Below are 18,931 nucleotides of genomic sequence, written 5' to 3'. Positions count from 1 at the left end.
TACTCAGATGTGTTCAACATGACTTTAGATGTACCATTTTCAGCATTGAAGCAAAGCAACGTGTTCTGTTTAACAACTCACTCCTTACTCTATAAAGTTCAAAAATTGAGATTATTATATATGAAATTATCTACAACTCATACTTGTAGAATAATTTTTTGATAAAGCTCTGAAAATCGATTTAATTTTTCAAAAGAAGCTAAAATGAAGATGCAGTGCTAAGCTGATACGTTATTACTACTCGTAAATCTTGAAAATGCTTACACATAAGTAAGATACTCGTTCATCCGATTCGTTCAAAGATAAAAATGCTTGTTTCAAACAATTAAAACTACAAAGATACACTTTATTGAATAAATAAAATTAAATAGAGCACAAGAAAGATTATACCTTACATAAGATGGAAAAAACAAAAAGATATATACATACATAAACCTCTACATGGAAGCTAAAAGGTCTCTCATCTCCGCTACAGACGGGATTGTCTCAGTAGGATAAATCTTAGCCACAAGTTGGGCAAAACTTTCGTACTTATCAAGAAACTCCTTCTGCAAAGTTTTAAAAAACGATTAATTTGCATGCATCTTCTACTTAGTTTAAACCCGCATTCTAGAGGGTATGTGAATGAAAGAAAATGTTCACACAACATATCAAAATTAAATCCAATTTAATTTCCGTTCACATGTATCTTAAAGTTTGCAAAATTACACTAGCTATCGACCAAACTGGCAAAAGACTTGTTAGACACTTCACTGACTTCAATGTTGGCCTTGGAAATATTTAGTGCAAAAGCCTCGAGTCTTTCTTTCTTACTGATTTAATGTTATATTATAGGAGGTATCTTTGTTGGTCAATAGGGAAGGAATAAGTACAGCTTACCTTGCATTTGTCCCATAAGGAGGGTAACAATTCCTCCGAAGTCAAATTCTTTTGCAGTTTCTTATACATTGCAGCAATAGACTTGTCAACCTAAGTAGAAGAGCAAAGACATAAGTTCAAAAGCAGGCATACAACAGTGAGAAGGATCTTTAAAGAAGATCAGAATCACCATACCCCAGATAAACTGGATTTTAACATCTTCCGAAGATCCATTTTTGACAGTCCAAGCTGAAAAGGAATCTGAAATGGATGCAAAACATGGAAGTTTGTGAATGTTCAAAGTCAAATTCAATGTGAAATTTGTCTAACTATTTAATTCACAGTTTCATTCATCCAGGAAAATAGGGAGAAGAAAAGACAATTTAAGAGATGCATCATCATACATAATTCTTTAAGCCCATTTATAATGACAGGCACTCAATCTGACACTACTTTTGGAAAAGAATACTAAGAGCTTAGCTCTTACACAAAGTTATAAATGCCTATACTTTTGTGTACAATATTACTTTTGCCACATTTTCTGCAATCATTTGTAATTTATTGTGTTAATATTACTTTTGTGTTAATAAATACCTATATAAGTGGGGTAGCCCCTCACTTATATATTCAATCTTGGTATTATCTCTAGTTGATATGGGACTTGGATTTTTCCCAATAATTATTTATCTACATATTATGCTATTGTGTCAACCTTGTCTTGTGCTCCAATTCCTAAAATCTACAAATGAACCCCTTACTCATCCAGGATGGACACAAGCCATGATTGATGAGATGTGCTCTTGAACACAGTGACAGGTGACTTAGTTTCTCTATTGATGGGTGAACGGTGTAGGGGAAGGCCCATGTTGGGCATATGGTAAAACTATTACCTTAAAAACATTTAGTTGTTAAGCAGTACACACAGACCTATGGTCTCACATTAATAATACCTCTTCTTTAGTAGCTAAAATTGCTTCTGTATATTTCTCTCTAGGCAGCCAATAGGTCATTGACCATTATATTAATTGTTATTAAAAATGCCTGCCTTCATGATGACCTCGATGAAGAATATATGGAGCAACCACTTGGTTTTGATGCTTAGGGTGATTCTGGTTTGGTTTTGCTGGTTAGGGGAAGCAACAATGTTAATGTATATCAGACAGAATTTCCCTCATCAGAGGAACTACTCTAGGTATGGACTTTTATGATTCAAAATAAGTACCAAAAGACAACTAGCTATATTTTGATAAAGAGATTTTGTTTGCCACTCAAACAGGGAAACAACGAAAATTAGGGCTAGAATCTACTATAAATTAACTTTCCCATTACTTATAACCATGATGCTAAGAAAGGATTGTGAAAGTCTGTTGGAATAGATGAAAATATTTTTTGTATCATATCTTAGAATATCATCAATTATTCTCAAGGTTTAGTTTTCATATTCCTCACTATCTCTTACGATTGATTATCATATTTTCTTATCATGGTTTGTTTCCATAATTGGTCAGGATTATGATTATTATAAATAAGGGGTCAGTGCTCTGTTTTATGAACATATCAATACATTGTAATACATCTCAACTAATATCAATTCAATGTTTCATTCTCTTTTATCCCTCACCCCATCTATATCTAGAACCTCATAATTTCAACCAGAGAAACTAAGAAACATTGCAACCATATTGTTTGATAAGTAGAATTCTAGACATGACTAGATGCTGTATAGCAGGAACCTTTGGAAGATTAAAAATACAGCATTATACACACAAACCTCTTCAGGTGCAACAGTGAACATCAAGTCCTCAATCCTTCGGGTAAACTGGAAAAGGCGTTCAAATTGCTTTGCAAGGCAAAAGAAAAGGGATAATTAGTGGGGTCCTAAGGATATCAATTCATGAGTGTTGACAAGAAAAATGGAAAATAGAAAATAAATTACTCACATAGTAGATAATCATGCTAATATGGCGTGTACAAGCTTGTTCATAGGCTTCACTGGCCTGATGATAAAACTTGGCCAATGTGGGCACAATGTTGGCGAGGTCATACAAACTGAGTAAAACGAACAAAATAATTGAAAAATGGCAAATATCTTTCTTGCAAAATCAACTTAATAAGAATTTGAAACAGCCTTTTGGCAGAGAAATTACCTATTCTGAAAAGCAGCATAGTTCTCAAAAAGAAAAATATCTGCATACTTTGGATCTGTTTGTGCAATTTTTTCTAAAGTTGCAAACATTATGCTAACCTGTAAAGCAACATTCCCGCCAGCAAATTACGGTAACAATTACATAGTAAATTGAAAGAAACAATTAAGGACTCATTTCCTCCTATGTGGGTTACAGACAAAAAGGGTAATCAGTAAACCAATGAAATTGCTCAAATCCACACAGTGCATAAGATTTATAATTATTCTTCACCAAGGATTCAACATCATTTATAGAAAATGAAGAACAAAGACATTGTTTGTTGTTGACCCAGGGAGTATAAGATGAACAACATTTATCAACCAAATGAATAATTCAATTTACAGAAAACTTAGGAAGAACTCATTATTGAATATCTCCTTCCTACAAGATGGCATCGAGACATGCCACATCATATCTTCAAGAAAAAAAAATTATTGCTAGTATGATTCCACTGAATTTTGTCTATTGTATATTCATTGAACGTATTTCTAATTTCTGATACTCCTTTCTTACTGTAATTAGAAATGGAAATATGCTCTATTTGATCCAAGCACCTGACAATTAAAATCTATAAAGTCTAATCCCTTCCTCTTATTTTAATCTCATTATTTTTTGGAAAGCATGTGCTTAAGTTGTCAGCAAAATCATGAGACACCATAAAACTGGATAGAGTTCTTAAAGAATCACTTACAAATTTTGTATATGCTTGGTCAACCAAATCCCTAGACTGACCCTGGATGTACTGCTCCATCCGAGTTGCAAGGGTTGCAAATCTATGCAAAACAATTAACAAAGTATTTAACATCGATCACAAAGAGACTTGACAGTTGAAATAAATACATACTAGCAAGAAACAGTCGCAGCTGTAACTTCTAATTGCTTGCTAAACAAAAACCATTATTTCATATATATCCGGATCCATTGAAATGATGATTTTAACCAATCTGACTAAAGAACCGTACCTAATTATTGTGTTGATATTATACTAACTTCTGTACAATTTGAACAACTATAAATATGTGATCAAGAAGCAGATATTTTTATTTGCTTGAAAATCATACTGCATACATTCATTTTAATTGAAGATGAAGGAGTAGAAAACAATCCTGGATTGCCATGGAAACAATCTTGGATATAAACTTTATGAAGTATATGTTACATATACTATGCCTATGAAGTTTCCTGGTAATCCAAGATTGTTTTCTACTCCATCCATTTATATTAACACTAAATAATAAAATTACTCTCAAGAGGAAACATTTATTAGTTGATCACATACTTGTAGTTGTTTAAATATTACGAAGGTGTAAAAAGAACATCATGATTAGGTATAATTCACTCAACAGATTTGTTAAAATAATTTTATATATAGATATAAGTATCAATCTTTTCTTTTGGGAAAAACCTATGTCTCACATTAACTAGAAATAGTGTTTGATAAGAGCTTATAAAGCTTAGGCATCCCTCACCTTACATGCCAATTTTGTAGGATTGAGTTAGGTCCAAAATCCCGCATGATATCAAAGCCTGTCCTTAAACCCATTATTGAATCACCTACCATACTATTCATGCACCAAGCCCATTGACTAGAGATAGTGCTTAATAAGAGCTTATAAAGCTAAGGCACATTTCAACTTACAAGACGGTTTCGTAGGATTGAGTTAGACCCAAATCCAACATTATGGATGAATCCTAGTTTATATATGGGTTTGCTAATGCACTCATACCTTTTTTTAGTATGAGTGCATTAGCAACCAACACCAAAATTATTAGACAGAAAAACCCAGCAACTCTCCTCTCTTTCAGTCAATTTATTGTAAGGATGTTATAGTAATTTTTTACTATTAAATTTAATTTTTTTTAAAAAAAAATGTTTCTCTTTCCTCCCCCACTTTCCTCACTCCTTCCCCAGTTGGTGCTCCCTCTCCAGAACCCAATTTCGGCCTCAACTCCACCATGCTTACATGGTTCGTGAAGCTACAGAAACAAATTACTCATTTATTGAAGCAGCAATTTGTAAGCATTGCATCCATAGCCAGTTTAGAATGGAATAAAAAAACAATGAAGCTTAGATCGAGAATTCTAAGAACTTAAAAGTGAGTCCATTAAAAAGGCAAGAATGGTGCAAATAAAAGGACTTTCGTGCGTGCTTCCCGTTACAATGACCATGGATTTAATTAGATTAAATCATACTTTATAAGCACCTAATCAGAGTGGCCATGAAGTTTGATGACGGATCATCAATAACAATGTTAGTAGAGTGTTATGCGAGATTGGGGAGGAGAGGAGAGAAAAGAGAGTTTTTTTTGTTTAAAAAAAAACAATTAATTACTATAATAGCCCTGATGTAACTGCTTAAAATAGAAGAGATCAAATTAGGTGTTGGTTGTTAATGAACTCATAATGAAAAATAGGTGCGAGCGCATTAGTAAACTCCTATATATATATATATAAGGAAGGATCAAATTACACCAGTGTAACTTTGACAACTATTACATCATTCTATAACTTTCAACTGAATAATATTTTCTTAAAACTCACCGTTGGATTGAAAATTCATTTCACACAGATCACATATACAAAATTTCATATTAATCCAAAATCATTTGTTATCTCGTTTGAATAAATTAAAATCGACATAATATAAACATTTCTAAAAATCACATTCTATATCAAGTTATAAAAATAGTGTAATAGTTGTTAAAGTTACACCAGTGTAATTTGATCCCTTCTATACATACATACACACATGCATATATATATATATATATATATATATATATATATATATATATATATATATATATTTGTGGTAAAGTTGAGTTTATTTTGTACTTGGGTTCAACTTTAGATGGAATCATTAAAAAAGTTACGGATGTATGCGCATATTTGCTCTCATGGAAATCAAACGGAATGTTTATATCAACTTATTCTGCATGAGTACTAATATATGCTAATTTCTATTATTCACATCCAAATTTTGACCCATTTCAAAATTAAATATTTTGGGCTCTCAAATATGTATGTTCTTCTACTTGCTGCTACGAGAATGGTTTCTCATGCTTTCTAGAATCAAACTGATGTTCAGGAATCACAAATCAATTAACATTATAGATCTTAAATGCATTTAGTCACCTAATATTTGTATGATCTTTGCTTTGTGAGATTTAAGCTTTCAAATTTATATATTTGTACTTACTGCTTTGAAAAATGGTTTATCTTGTCTTTTGAAATCAAAAGTAATTTTTAGGAATCACAAAACAATTAATATTATTAGATCTTAAGTGCATATAATTCAATTAATATTATTAGATCTTAAGTGCATTTAGCCTCCTGGGGTGGAACAAAAAGTGGGCTGGTTTCATATAGCTCATAATTGTAATCTTTTATGTACCTTGTTAGTACCTCTGGTACTCATCTAATATAATTATATTTTATTTTGGCTGATCAAAAAAAAAAAAAAGTGCATTTAGCCTCCTAATATTTCTAAGGTATTTGCTTGATATTTTCTAACTATTTGATTTTCCAATAGACTTTCTACTCTTATATTTCAGTTGGTAAGTAGGATATGAAATTTACAACCATGGATTTTATTAAATTTCTTCATCCTCAATAAGTGCAAAGACTATATCTATACAATATACATTTTATGTACACCATAGTAACCTCTACACTTCAGATAGTCTTTTAGATATTTTGTTTCAATGGTTTAAGTTGCCGTCATCATGTACTAGATGTGAGCACATGTTTGTACATAGAAGTATTGGGGTGGAGAGAGAGAACGGGGTTAGAGGAAAAGTGGTGGAGGTAGCTAAAGGTTGGAGAAAATTGCATGATATTAAATTTATAAAATATTTAATTTGATGTTAACATTTATAGCCCTATGTTTAGTTTATTCATCAAGCATGTGAATAAAGTAAAAAATATTTTAATGTACAAAAAATGAAGATAGAAAGCTCAAAGCTGTGAACTTAGTTTCTTTAGCTATATATATGTGTGTGTGTGTGTGTGGAAAAATTAATTGTCAAGCATGAATTAGAAAAATCATGTAAATTAAAGAATCCAAAATGAACTTTAGTGCAGTCTGCAAAAAGTTGGGTATCGGAATAGAACAATTTTTAATTTAACGTCGTTAATAGAGCTAAAATATGGTGTTCGGAGCCTTTCATGCAATAAGAGATACTACTCTACTCTTTCTCTGTCTGTTCCAAACTTTGTATACCTGGCTGAAAAGGTATCAGACAACTGCACTATCATTATCAAAAAGAACTTCCTATTTCTTTGGAGAAGGGAGACAAGTAGAAAACAAGGATTCATTTCACCTGGGAATGTAGGATAGGACACCCATTTGGCGAACATTGCGTTCATTTCTTTCAATTTGATGGCAAGCTTCATCAACAAACTGCAAAAAGATTTCCAATAAAATGAATCAGGTTAGCAATTCAATTTTCCAAATGCATTGGCAAAATGTCTTCTTCATGGTGCTAGTCACCTACTCGGTTGAACTGCATAGATATCCGAGACTCCAGGTCACGAAGCAAATCACGTACAAATCCTGCTGCATCAGCTTTCTGACCAGAGAGATAGCGTTCTGTTATTCCATGCATTGATATACAGCGTAAAGGGTCAATCTTATATGCCCAATCCACAACAGCATAGAAGTCTTCCTGAAATCATATAAAGCAGTTTGGTAGCTGTAAATGCTGGATTTTTAAATATACTAAATCGCTGCCAACAACACAACAAAACCTGACCAATTATAAGGAACAGTTTAATGTTCAGTCATAGTCCCTAAAATCAAATAGATTATATTCATATTATATAAACAAATCCAAAAATGTTGGCCTTCTAAAGGCTTAGGTTTTATTTTAAATGTTTCCTTGTATACCGGAGTTAGTGCATTCTTCTATTTTAGCACCTAGATACTATTATGAGCCTCTGCTTTGCCTACATTTTCTGCTTATGTGCAGACATCTTATCATTTGAGAACTCTTTCCTTCTATAAACCTGTCAAGTAAGCATAAGTACACAAACATATGAAGTTCACGCTGCTGCTAAGGGGAAAAGTTGAGAATTAAAACGCATTGAGCTTCAACAATTTATCTTCAATTTACCCTGGATTCGGTTTCTTGTGGAACAAAATAGTTATGTTAGAGAGAGAGTGACAAAACAATATACATGTATCCCCCTTTACCAGTATGATTTATATTCTTAGCCACTTGGTATCTACAACTGATAGACTGGTTCTTCAAAATTTATTTGACAGGGTTTATTCCCTTTTACAGTTTACTTTTCATGATCTACTGGAATTTTCATTTCTTCAGAAACTTGCATTAGTCTTTTTACTTCACTTGATTCTGTTAATGTCCATTGTTCTTTCAAATGATAATTGATAAAAGAATTTGGTCTCTTGACTCAGGGTGTTTTCCTCTTGTTTCAAATCTCCCAATCTTTTGTCTAGACTGCTGGTCTAGACAAGGATCAACATTAATTACATGCTACAAAAGCACATACCTTCCACTACTTTGTCTCCTAGTATGGGGAAATTTGAAGTTCTAGTTCAGAATCTGGGACTCATCTTTTTTTCTGCATTGTTGTGCAGCAAATTTTATTTGGAATAAGCTTTTTTGGATTTCCAGAGAGAATCGAGTTTGCCTTAAGGATCTGCATCTGTTAATTTAGAGATTTGGGCTTCCATAAAGAAACTAAGATTCTGTGGCAGTGGTCTGACTTTGCTGCTTGGTGGTGTCTTTGGATGGAAAGGAATGCTGAATTTTTTAAAGGAACTTCTCCATCCAACACTTGGAACATAGTTATTCTCATGGATTTTATATGCAGGGAGATTGGCATGCCTTGCTACATGACTCAATCTATTAGTTTCTAAATTTTTTCTTCTGTAAGTTTCTTGTTAGGATGCCTTATTCTCTACTTTTGTTCTCTCCATTTCTTCCTTAAATAAATTTCTTTTTCAATCACAAAAACCAATAAGCCTAAATCTTATCTAGTCTCTCGCTACTATGCTTATGATTGAGAAGATCCAGATCCCTTCATCTCACAAATATCAGAAGCACACAAGCAGATTCATAGTGATAAAGAGCATTGTTATGCATACTTGTATTCCATCAAGTAAATCCTTAAGTGATTTATTCAAAGCTTCAAGCTCCGCAGAATTTTTACCTACAAAAAAGGAAGAAATGGTAAAAGTCCTGAAAAATTGATACAAAGGGAACTAAACTATAATAGATTAAATATAAACTTGACTGTACAGAAAGGCTATTTGCGGAAAGTCAGGTATGAGTACCAGATTTGCTGTCATTCTCATCAATGTCCATAATTCCCAAATCATCATCATCATCATATCCAGCTTTGTTGCCATTAACAACACCTCCAGGAGGAACAAGTGTAGGAACTTCAAAGCACATGAAGTGTGCAAAAAAAGAACTCTGCAATTTATGCCATGATGAATTATATACATTTGAAATATTAAAGAGAAATTTGTGTAGAAAATGAATGAATATCAAACGACCACCTCATCCACCAGAAGTGGGATAAAAATTGTAAGCATCTTTGCATAAGCATCAGAGACTGTCGAAGTGTCAGTAGCATTTACATTCTGACCAGAACCTGTGGAACCTTCAAGCCAAACAGTTGGATTTCTAGATGCTTTAGTACTAGCACGAAGTTCATTTGCAAACTCACGGGCCTGTAAAAGGATGTCTGAAACTTTAGACTCCATATGCATAATGTAGCATAAAATGAAGTAGGGGTAGAATGTGCTTTAGGTCCCTCAATTTTCGGTCAAAATTGATTTTAGTTCCTATACTTTAACAATGGTGATTTTGGTCCCCGTGTTTGCCATAATTGATGAATTTTTTCCCTCACACTACTATAGTAAGTTCCATAAAGGGACAATATTCACCAATTATCAATACAAGAATCAAAATCATCATTTTTATAGTACAGGGAGTTAGGGACTAAAACGAATTTTGATCAAAAATTGAGACCTAAAGCACATTTTACCCAAGAACAGTATATATGACCCAGACACATCTTCAGGTCAAACACCAAATTGCAATCACAACTCAATGATCATACAACAGATCATGCAGAACTAATGGTGGAGGATCTGGCTATTCAAATGTTAACAAAATTAATCCTAGTTGTAAAAGTGCATCCCCTCGTCAACTAGTTAAGCAACGATAGATGTAAAAAAATTGTTCACTGTTGAAACCTTTTTTAAAAGATAGTTGTTGAGAAAATTGTTGAAATTATAGGACTTTAGGTATAGAGAGAGAGGAAAAGGAGATATGAGAGCCTGGATATATTGGAGATTGTTATTGACTTGATATGACCTGATGTCTTGCAACATGATGAAAAAACATATATCACCCACCCTCAGTTAAAATATTGATAGATATAATGTTAATTAAATAAGGAAATAAATCATGAGATAATAAGCAAATAAGGAAACTAATCCTAAGATAATTTAACTCTAAAATATTCTGATATAATATAGATATTATGAGATATTTTTTATATATTCTAACAAAAACATTTGATAATTTTCTTTGTAATGCATTAGACAATTATTTTCTAACAGGAACAAATAAAAAGTTCCTTTTGCCCACTCCTGGTTATGTCAACCATAAGAGCAAACAGTCCAGGTAACCCAGCTCCTTCAAATACCAACAAGGTAAGATTAAGAAAAAAATCTTGAAGTTTAACAGGGCCTGGGTTGCAGCAGGCTTGAGTGCTGAGTCTGAGAGGGTAAAAAAGTTACATGCACGCAAAGGCTTAACAAGCACTCTACCTGAAACACAGTTACATGATTTATTTCCCATTATGTTTGAATCCAGAAATAGCCCACCTAAACTTATGCCTGGTTAGGCAGATTTTAAAAATAAACGGGTTACAACATTAAACATGCCAGCTGGTTCAACAACTAAATCTGGAATGAGTTACACTTCAATGTTCTATCACTCAGAAAATACTCAGTGAGGAAAAGATTTAAAATTTGGGAATTTATTCTCTCTAGGAAGTTTATAATCCTCCCTGCCAATAATTGACTTTTTTTTCAATTTATTTTTTATATTTTGATTAGGTAAGTAATCACATTAATTAATAATTTTTCACATGTATAATGGTTACTTCTCAGTTCATACAAAGATAAAGGAGTGTGTCATAATAAGAAAACCAGACAATTAAGAAACAAATAAAACCAACATGAAGTGCAACAGACCTCCCTGCGAAGAAGCAAGTTCAGAGAACTGCAATAAGCTTTTCTCAGTGGACCCAAACAATTCTTGTCAAGACTCTGCAAGTGCCCAGGAAGATAATTTAGGTATAAAAACAAAGAAAATCACTGAACAAATATATGTATCCAAAACAAAATTAATGCAGGAATAGTAAGGACTGTTTGATTTGAGAAAACGTTTTCTAATTTCATTCTGTTTTTACTTTTATGTACCACAACGCGACAATTTTTTAATTTGGTTTATACTTTAAGATTTTCAAATATTTGTATAAGAAACAGGGAAATCAACTTTTCTCAAAGCTTTCAAAATAGGAAACAAAGTGAAAACAATGTGACATTTTTGTACTCAAAAGTAACAGAAAACATTTTCTAAAAGTAAACAGCTCCTGAATCCCAAATTTTAACCTTCAAATGTTGCAGAAGACGTGCATATGTCCTGCACTTGTACCGCAGGTCAGCATGATCAGGCCTCTTTAACTGTCCCCGCTGTTCAGAGGAAGAAGAAAAAGTGATACCAATAAATTCCTTCAAAATTCAAAAGTCCTCAAAAGTGACAATTCTAAAACAAATTTACAGAAAATACCTGAGAAAAGTAACTTTTATCACTTATCATGAAGTCCACCAAACTAGCAAAATAATTTCTCAAGAATTCAGAGGCTCTCCTGACAAAAGTAGATTTTAATTTTTCAAGTTCTGCACGCTTCTCTTTAACCTGTAACAGGTAGCAGGAACCGCCATCGGAACAGATAATTTTTATGTCCAACACATTTTTGACATATCAACCAAAGCCAGAATACTTTCACTTGGCTTTGTGATTCCAAATTCATAGTACTCACAATTCTCTCCAACCAATCCAAAATGGACGAAACTAATGAATGAAAAATCATATCTATCACCTTAAAAAGATTTCCATTAATATTTTTCTAAAATAAATACAACAAGCACTCTATGTCTCATTGATAATTTTGTTTCATAAATGGCCAAATCATGATCGGTTTATTTTACCAGATGATTTTTAAGAGAAAAGTAAAGAAAGGAACATACAGCTCTCATGTTTGCATAACTAGGATCTAGATTAGGCACTCCAAGACCACGCAAGGCACTGGTCAACCATTCACATGCTTCTACATTTTGAAGCATTCGAGCTTCATCAAATGAACCTCCAGTCAAATTTGTGGCATACTACACCCAACAAAACATCATTAAAATAAATAAAAGCTAGGAAGTTATCTGGCCTAAATTAGTATACAAGGCATACCTCAGAAGGGACACGCAATCGCTCAAGAAGCTTATCAAGCTCTTCAATGAGAGATTTGTTATTTACTGATTGCATTTCCAGGTTGTTATTGCGGGTTTCTATCTGGACATAAGAAAAGTTATTAAGACAAAACAAAGTAAGAGGCCAGTGCTTTTCAAGAACTCCTACACCTGAAATTATATCACCTAGAAAAGCAAATAGAACTGAAATAGTGAAATCTCATAAAGCAGAAAGCAACTTCCACAGCAGCACAAAATGGTCACTGTAGAAATAATTGTGACCATAATTCAACTTTACAAAGGTAAAATCCAATTCATATTAATATCATTTTAAACTCACTGAAAATATTTGGCATGAACCAACTGTCCCAAAATATTTGGCGTGAGGGTGCGGGTGTGTCGCTGCCGTTCGCCGTCACTGCCATTCCTCGCTGCTGGTTGCCGTTGTGTGCTGTGTTCTGTGGGTTCTCCCCATTGTGTGCTGCGCGTTTGCAATATGTTCTCGGGTAGGGTTGGGTCGGGTCAGCCCAACACCTATCGCGCAAAAAACAAAAAAAAAGGCGCTATTTCCACCATTACCGCATTTCTGCCATCCGCAACCCGCAACGCCACCACTATTTGGTGGCGTTTTTTCAAATTTCCACAACGCTACTCCGCCATGGCGCCGCCATTGCCGCTATTTGATAACACTGATTTATATTAATATCATTTTAAACACACTGAAAATATTTGGCATGAACCAACTGTCCCAAAACCTGTTTTATATTTTATTTTTAGAGAAAATAAGAAAACTTAGGAAAGAGAAGACAGTGAGTATATACAATGGGAGAAGGACAAACTATCCTCCATGAAAAATTCACTCGAGAGGAAGGGAGAGGGAGAGAGAAGTAGAAGTTTAGTAGTACAATAGCCTCGAGTTTAGATGGGTGTATTTAAGAAGGAAGGAAATGGAGAGGATGAAATAATTTTCTCTATGGTTTTTTTTTGGTACCTATGACATTGGGGTGGAGTATCCACCAACCTTGTTGATGACTAATCCCTGCAGGGAAACCTGGCTGGCCAACTTTAATGGGATCTCTTCTCCTAACCATGTTTTTTTCCATCCATAAGACTCGAATCCGAGACCTTGCTTAAGGGAAACAAGTCCAGTACCACTTGGACCAACGACTTGTTGGTTTTCTCTATGGTTTGGATGGGTGGAAATTAAAGGGGAGGAGAATTAAATTTGTGGGACCCACTACAAAAATAATTCTCCCCTCATAAGCCATGAAATGGAGAAGAAACAGTCTGTTTTTCTTGAGTTATAAATATGTAAAAAAAAATTATAACATAAAAAATGGAAGGAAAAAAAACTAATATAATAAAAAGTTCATATATTATTAAGTTAAATTTAATTTATTAATTAATATAAAAATAACAATGTTTATTTATTTATTTACGCTCTCTTTTTCACTCATCCAAATAAGCAGAGACAAATTCCCCTACCTCTTTCCTTCCTATTTCTATTTAATCAAACAAAACATTGTTTCTACTATATTTCTCTTATATTTCTATCCTTATTTCTTTCCTCTCTATTTAACTCCTAATCAAACAAAGCATAAAGCTTCCCCATGGCTCCATCCCTCTCTAATGAAAACCCCCTGATGGAAGCTATGGTACAAACACAAAAGAGATTCCATATATACACTTCTATGTCAATTGACAGATCAAGAGGTAGCATAATATCTTTAAACCACATAATTGCATTTTACATAAAGTTTTTCCCTTCTTACTCTAGCCAAATCCAAAAAAAATATATAAAAACTGCTCCAAATTAAGACCCGAGATTCACCAAAGCTTCTAATTATTCCGTTTCTGATTAAACTAAAAATTGAGTAATGTAAAAATATCGGGGCAACTGTTTCCAAGCTAACACAAATATCAGGATATAGATATTTTATTTTCACTGGTTTACCTTCTATATAACTATGTTATTTTCCATTGTTCTTAATAATGACTTTGGGAAGTGAATTTTAAGATGCAAATAAATATGAGCTATTATATTACAGAGAAAACAAAAGAAGTAACACAAACATCATGAACAACTTCGCTTCATAACTGGAGGAAAAGAGAATTGAGGTTGCACCACATAAACTAAATACAATGTACTAGACTAATGCATAAATTGCCTTGCCTTAACAAAGGAACAAAGAAAACTAAACATATGAATCATGCTTCCAGCAAACACAGCCATTACAACCAGAGAGTAAATTGTATCTAGGAAATTTATATTCTTAAACTGACGGGCACAGGTCCTTACTGATGCAATATCCTCCCTCATGTGCCGGAGTTTTACATTGAATATGCTTAACCATTCATCCATATCTTCCACACAACTGGTTGCAGCATCAAGCCCTTGCAACACCTACAAGGCACAAAGTAGTATGAACCACTCTATGAGAACAACCTAATTTATTATAAATAACTAAAAAGAAAAATGGAGATTTGTGAAATTGATTTGCATTATAATCGCCACTCTATCACTCAAATGGATGAAATGACAATAATGAGATACTGTTACAACTCAGCATGTTTAAATAATTAACTCATAGCTTAGACAACACAAAATCCTAGTTCACTCTATCATTTAAAACATAAAAAGGTAGAAAATTAAGCTTCCATAAAACATGCGAACCAAGGGGCCTGTTTACAAGAACATATAGCAAACAAGAAGGCAATACCCAACAAAGAAAGATCTTAGAATTGGGGCTCAAGGCCTAACTCAACCTCACAAAATCAGCTTGTAAAGTGAGAATAGACCAAGCTTTATGAACTCTATTTAAACCACATCTCTTGTCGATTTGGGACTAAACAACCACCCCCCTAGGTTGCAATTCAGGCAATCCAAAGAGGCCCCAATTAAGATGGGCAATGGATGATTGCAACTAAGGTGGCTTTCCAACACACACCCTCATGCCTAGGTCTATGGGCCTGAAGCATGACAATTCAGGTGGCCCAACAATGGATCCAGAAAAAGCTCCAATAACATCCTAAATTTTGGGTTCAAGGCCTAACTCAACCTCACAAACCAGCTTGTAAGGTGAGGATTGCACAAGCTTTAGAAACTCTATTTAAGCATATCTCTAGTCTACGTGGGACTAAATGCACCTCCTCAAGGTTACACTTAAGGCAACCTAAAGAGGCTGCAATTAAGGCAGAGCAGGGGAAACCAAAACTTCCAACAAAAGGTCATCAACTCAGAGAATGGTAATACCTCATCCATCAAAGGTTCACTTTCTAAAAGAGCATGCACATTTGCTGCTTCCAGAGCCTGGAGCTCCCTCTTCAACCTTTCAGAAAATTCCTCTGCTTCACCAATACCCATGACATAACTGCACAATTCAAAAAGAAAAAAATCAATTCTGAAATTCACATAACATACCTTTTTTTGTCAAATTGACACTGAAATATGTTACAAGATATGACTTAGCAGACCTGAATTATATATGTATCTAACCAGCATAGTATTTTCATTTGAACTTTGACAAATATGTTACAATTATTATGTACCACACTTTCTAATCATTTATGAATTCCCTATATCAATGTGAATCATAAAATGTGGCCAGAAATTTTGTAAGAGAACACAGAGGGACTCCGTGTAACCCTAGGATTTAAAGAACTCAATTCTGCAATTTACCAAACAGAGGTCATTACTTCAAGAACATGCTTACTCATCATAAATATCTAACTCAATACCATTTAAGACAAAGAAGAATAGCACCTACGTTCCCAAAAGAGCCTCCATGTCCTCTTCCTCTGCCTGCGAGACAAGTTCCTTTTCAACGTTGACTTTCAATTCTGTGATTTCTGTCTCAGTCACAACAGATGCAGCAGGACCACCATCTCGCACTTTATTCTGGGAAGAAACAGATGGCGTATTTTCCTATTTCACAGTTTGTGAAAATATATAATTAGAGAAGACAACTAACATACAATAATTAACTGCATTTCATCACTGTAATAAGAAGTTTGGATAGAGACAATCCAACTTGCACGGTCCTACACTATGTTTGGATGGAAAGTCAGAAGGGAAAGGAATAGAAAAGGAAAAGGAAAATTGGACTTTAATCCTTGTATAGGAGATTTTTAAGGCGAGGAAGGAGTGAAACGTATTCCCCTTCAGCAGGCCCCATCCCCCTCAAATTGGCAAGCAAACAGGGAAAATTATTAATTTTAAATTAAATAAGTAACTCTCATCTTCTCTGCTTAACTTTGAAGAGAAAGGGAATTTCCCTCCTTTCTTACTCCTTCTACTCAACGTCCAAACAGAGTTTAACATCTCCAGCTTGAAGTCATAGACTTGATACCCACAGATGAGATAAGTCGCATTCCATACAAAGTAACAAATACCAATCAATTATTTATTAAGCAGGAAAAGGAAAAAGTATTCACTAGATCAGAATGATGGGTACTTGATTGTAAAGAAGCACTACAATTAAGAGACTAGAAGATTGTCATATGCACCTTAGCCCAAAGAGCCATCTCCACAACATCTATACCAACAACCTTAGGAAGGCGACCCAAAACATCTTTACAGATGTTCAAGATGCAAAGAAGGAGGCGATTCCTACAAGAAAAGTGATCGGCACGATGAGAAAACTTTCATCCCCTCACATAGAACTCAACAACTAATTAACTCCGTGAACAGATTAATATTTCTCTCAACAATATTACCTATCATCAATATTGCGCATGGTCCATTGAGGAGGAGCCACACTCTGGCTTCTAAGGTTATCAAATCCCTGCAAGATACGCATGCATCAGCCCAACAAGCAAATGATTGGGAAGACATACAAAAAAAAAAAAAAAAAACTCCAAAACAGGGAACGGTAGGATGCTTCGCATATTGCTTCAGTGCCAGAAACTGAGAACATGTCTAGAACTAGAACATAAAGATCTCTTCTATCATGGAACTTTACCAGAGTAAATGTACATCCACTGGGATCATTTGCTACAACTTCCACTTTTGACAGGTGCTTTAGCTTGTATAGTTTTGCAGGCTGCAAGCACAATAGCTTTACAAAGTTGGAAATACTAAAAAGGACCACAAAGAAATGCCACGCAAAAAAAAAAAAAAAAAAACAACGATCCCAAAATATAGAAGAGAAAAAAAAAACAAATTACTTCAAGAACTCCTCCCGTAGAATACTTCAAAACTCGAAGAAAAGCCGATGTCCTCAGCCCCTTCGATTTCGCTGCAGGAAACACCACGTCGTCACCAACAACTACACAAATGTAGAGTTCAACAAACAATTAAAACAGCAACACACGCTGATGAAACCACACACAAACACTTCCGCCTTAAGATCAGTTGAAGATAGATCCAACTAGCTACATATCACAAAAAGCAAACGAAACGAATCAAGCATTATTGCATAAACCATAGCTAATCCTAACACGAAGTCAGTGCGGAACCTTCAAAGTGTAGTTATAAGAAGCCAATGTTCACATCAGAGTAGTTAATTTAATTTCTTAAAAGCTAAAACATGATGGAATCTCGAGCAAGCAAAATCGAAGTAGCGGCGAGTATAGGTAATAATAGTTGAATGGCGAATGGAAGAGAGAGATTTAGGAAGAGTTAGGTAACTGGAGAGAGCGAGAACCCTGGGCTTGGCCATGCGACCAAGCTTAGAGGAAGATTTTCCAAAGATGCCGTGACTCTTGGCGACGCGCAGCGCCATCACGATCTTCTGCCTCGGGTCCTCAATTGCGGCGTCGCAAGCTCGCCGGAGCTCGCCGTCGTCGGCGCTTGATTTCGCCATCGCTGGCTCGTCCCCGATCTCGAAGCTGCGAAAGAGAGAGAGAAAAAAAGAAGAAGAAAAAGAAGCAGCAGCAAAGTGCAAATGTTGGTAGGAGTCACATTTAAAAAAAATGAAAGAAAAAAAAACTTTTTTCCATATCTGTGCTGAGTCTTGTCTGTGTTCTTCAATTGCTTACTTTTCTTTTACTTGCGGTAAAACCTAGACAACCTGTAGTCAATTTTGGCACTTCACCCCTCAGAGTGTGCGAACATAATTATCCAAAAAGGTTATAATTTTTTTTATATATATCTATGAAAAGGAAAATGAAGGATAGAGATATGCTTTCATTCTCTTCAACTGCCAGTAATACAATGTTTACTTACTTACTTTTACTGTTTTGCAGTTTTAATAGGAACCACTTTTCCCGATTCTTGTCCGAATTGGATTCCAACTTCCAAGGACTTAGAAAAAATTAATTAAAAAATAAGAAGACAAAATTTATAAATTAATTTAATCAAGAACTAAATTTAAACTAAATTTATAATTTTATCTTATAGTTATAATAAAATATAGTTAAAAGGTGTATTGAATAG

General features: G+C 34.3%; 1 protein-coding gene across 2 annotated transcripts; it reads right to left on the bottom strand.

Moving 5' to 3' along the window:
- Window positions 1–325: 325 nt before the first annotated feature.
- LOC100784141 (exocyst complex component SEC3A) lies at window positions 326–18,562 on the bottom strand. Of its 2 annotated transcripts, none has more exons than XM_003533879.5 (25): window positions 18,185–18,562; window positions 17,722–17,792; window positions 17,517–17,597; window positions 17,272–17,339; window positions 17,062–17,164; window positions 16,323–16,480; window positions 15,809–15,926; window positions 14,855–14,959; window positions 12,557–12,658; window positions 12,343–12,480; window positions 11,882–12,010; window positions 11,704–11,784; window positions 11,284–11,358; window positions 9,574–9,747; window positions 9,346–9,487; window positions 9,157–9,221; window positions 7,541–7,711; window positions 7,367–7,446; window positions 3,736–3,817; window positions 3,006–3,103; window positions 2,799–2,907; window positions 2,630–2,698; window positions 1,054–1,119; window positions 880–969; window positions 326–548 (listed from the first exon to the last, which is right to left on the bottom strand). In XM_003533879.5, the coding sequence occupies exons 1-25, from the start codon at window positions 18,357–18,359 to the stop codon at window positions 438–440; spliced, it is 2,661 nt and encodes an 886-aa protein (XP_003533927.1). In that variant the 5' UTR covers window positions 18,360–18,562; the 3' UTR covers window positions 326–437. The 2 variants fall into 2 exon arrangements, with proteins under 2 accessions (XP_003533927.1, XP_006587232.1); XM_006587169.4 differs by having other exon boundaries at window positions 17,722–17,822; window positions 18,185–18,560.
- Between the last annotated feature and the right edge of the window lie 369 nt (window positions 18,563–18,931).

Source organism: Glycine max, chromosome 9 (genome assembly GCF_000004515.6).
Source record: "Glycine max cultivar Williams 82 chromosome 9, Glycine_max_v4.0, whole genome shotgun sequence".
In the NCBI taxonomy this organism is placed as follows: Eukaryota; Viridiplantae; Streptophyta; class Magnoliopsida; order Fabales; family Fabaceae; genus Glycine; species Glycine max.
Note: the sequence above shows the minus strand (reverse complement) of the source record. Positions and strands in the feature narration are given on the sequence as shown.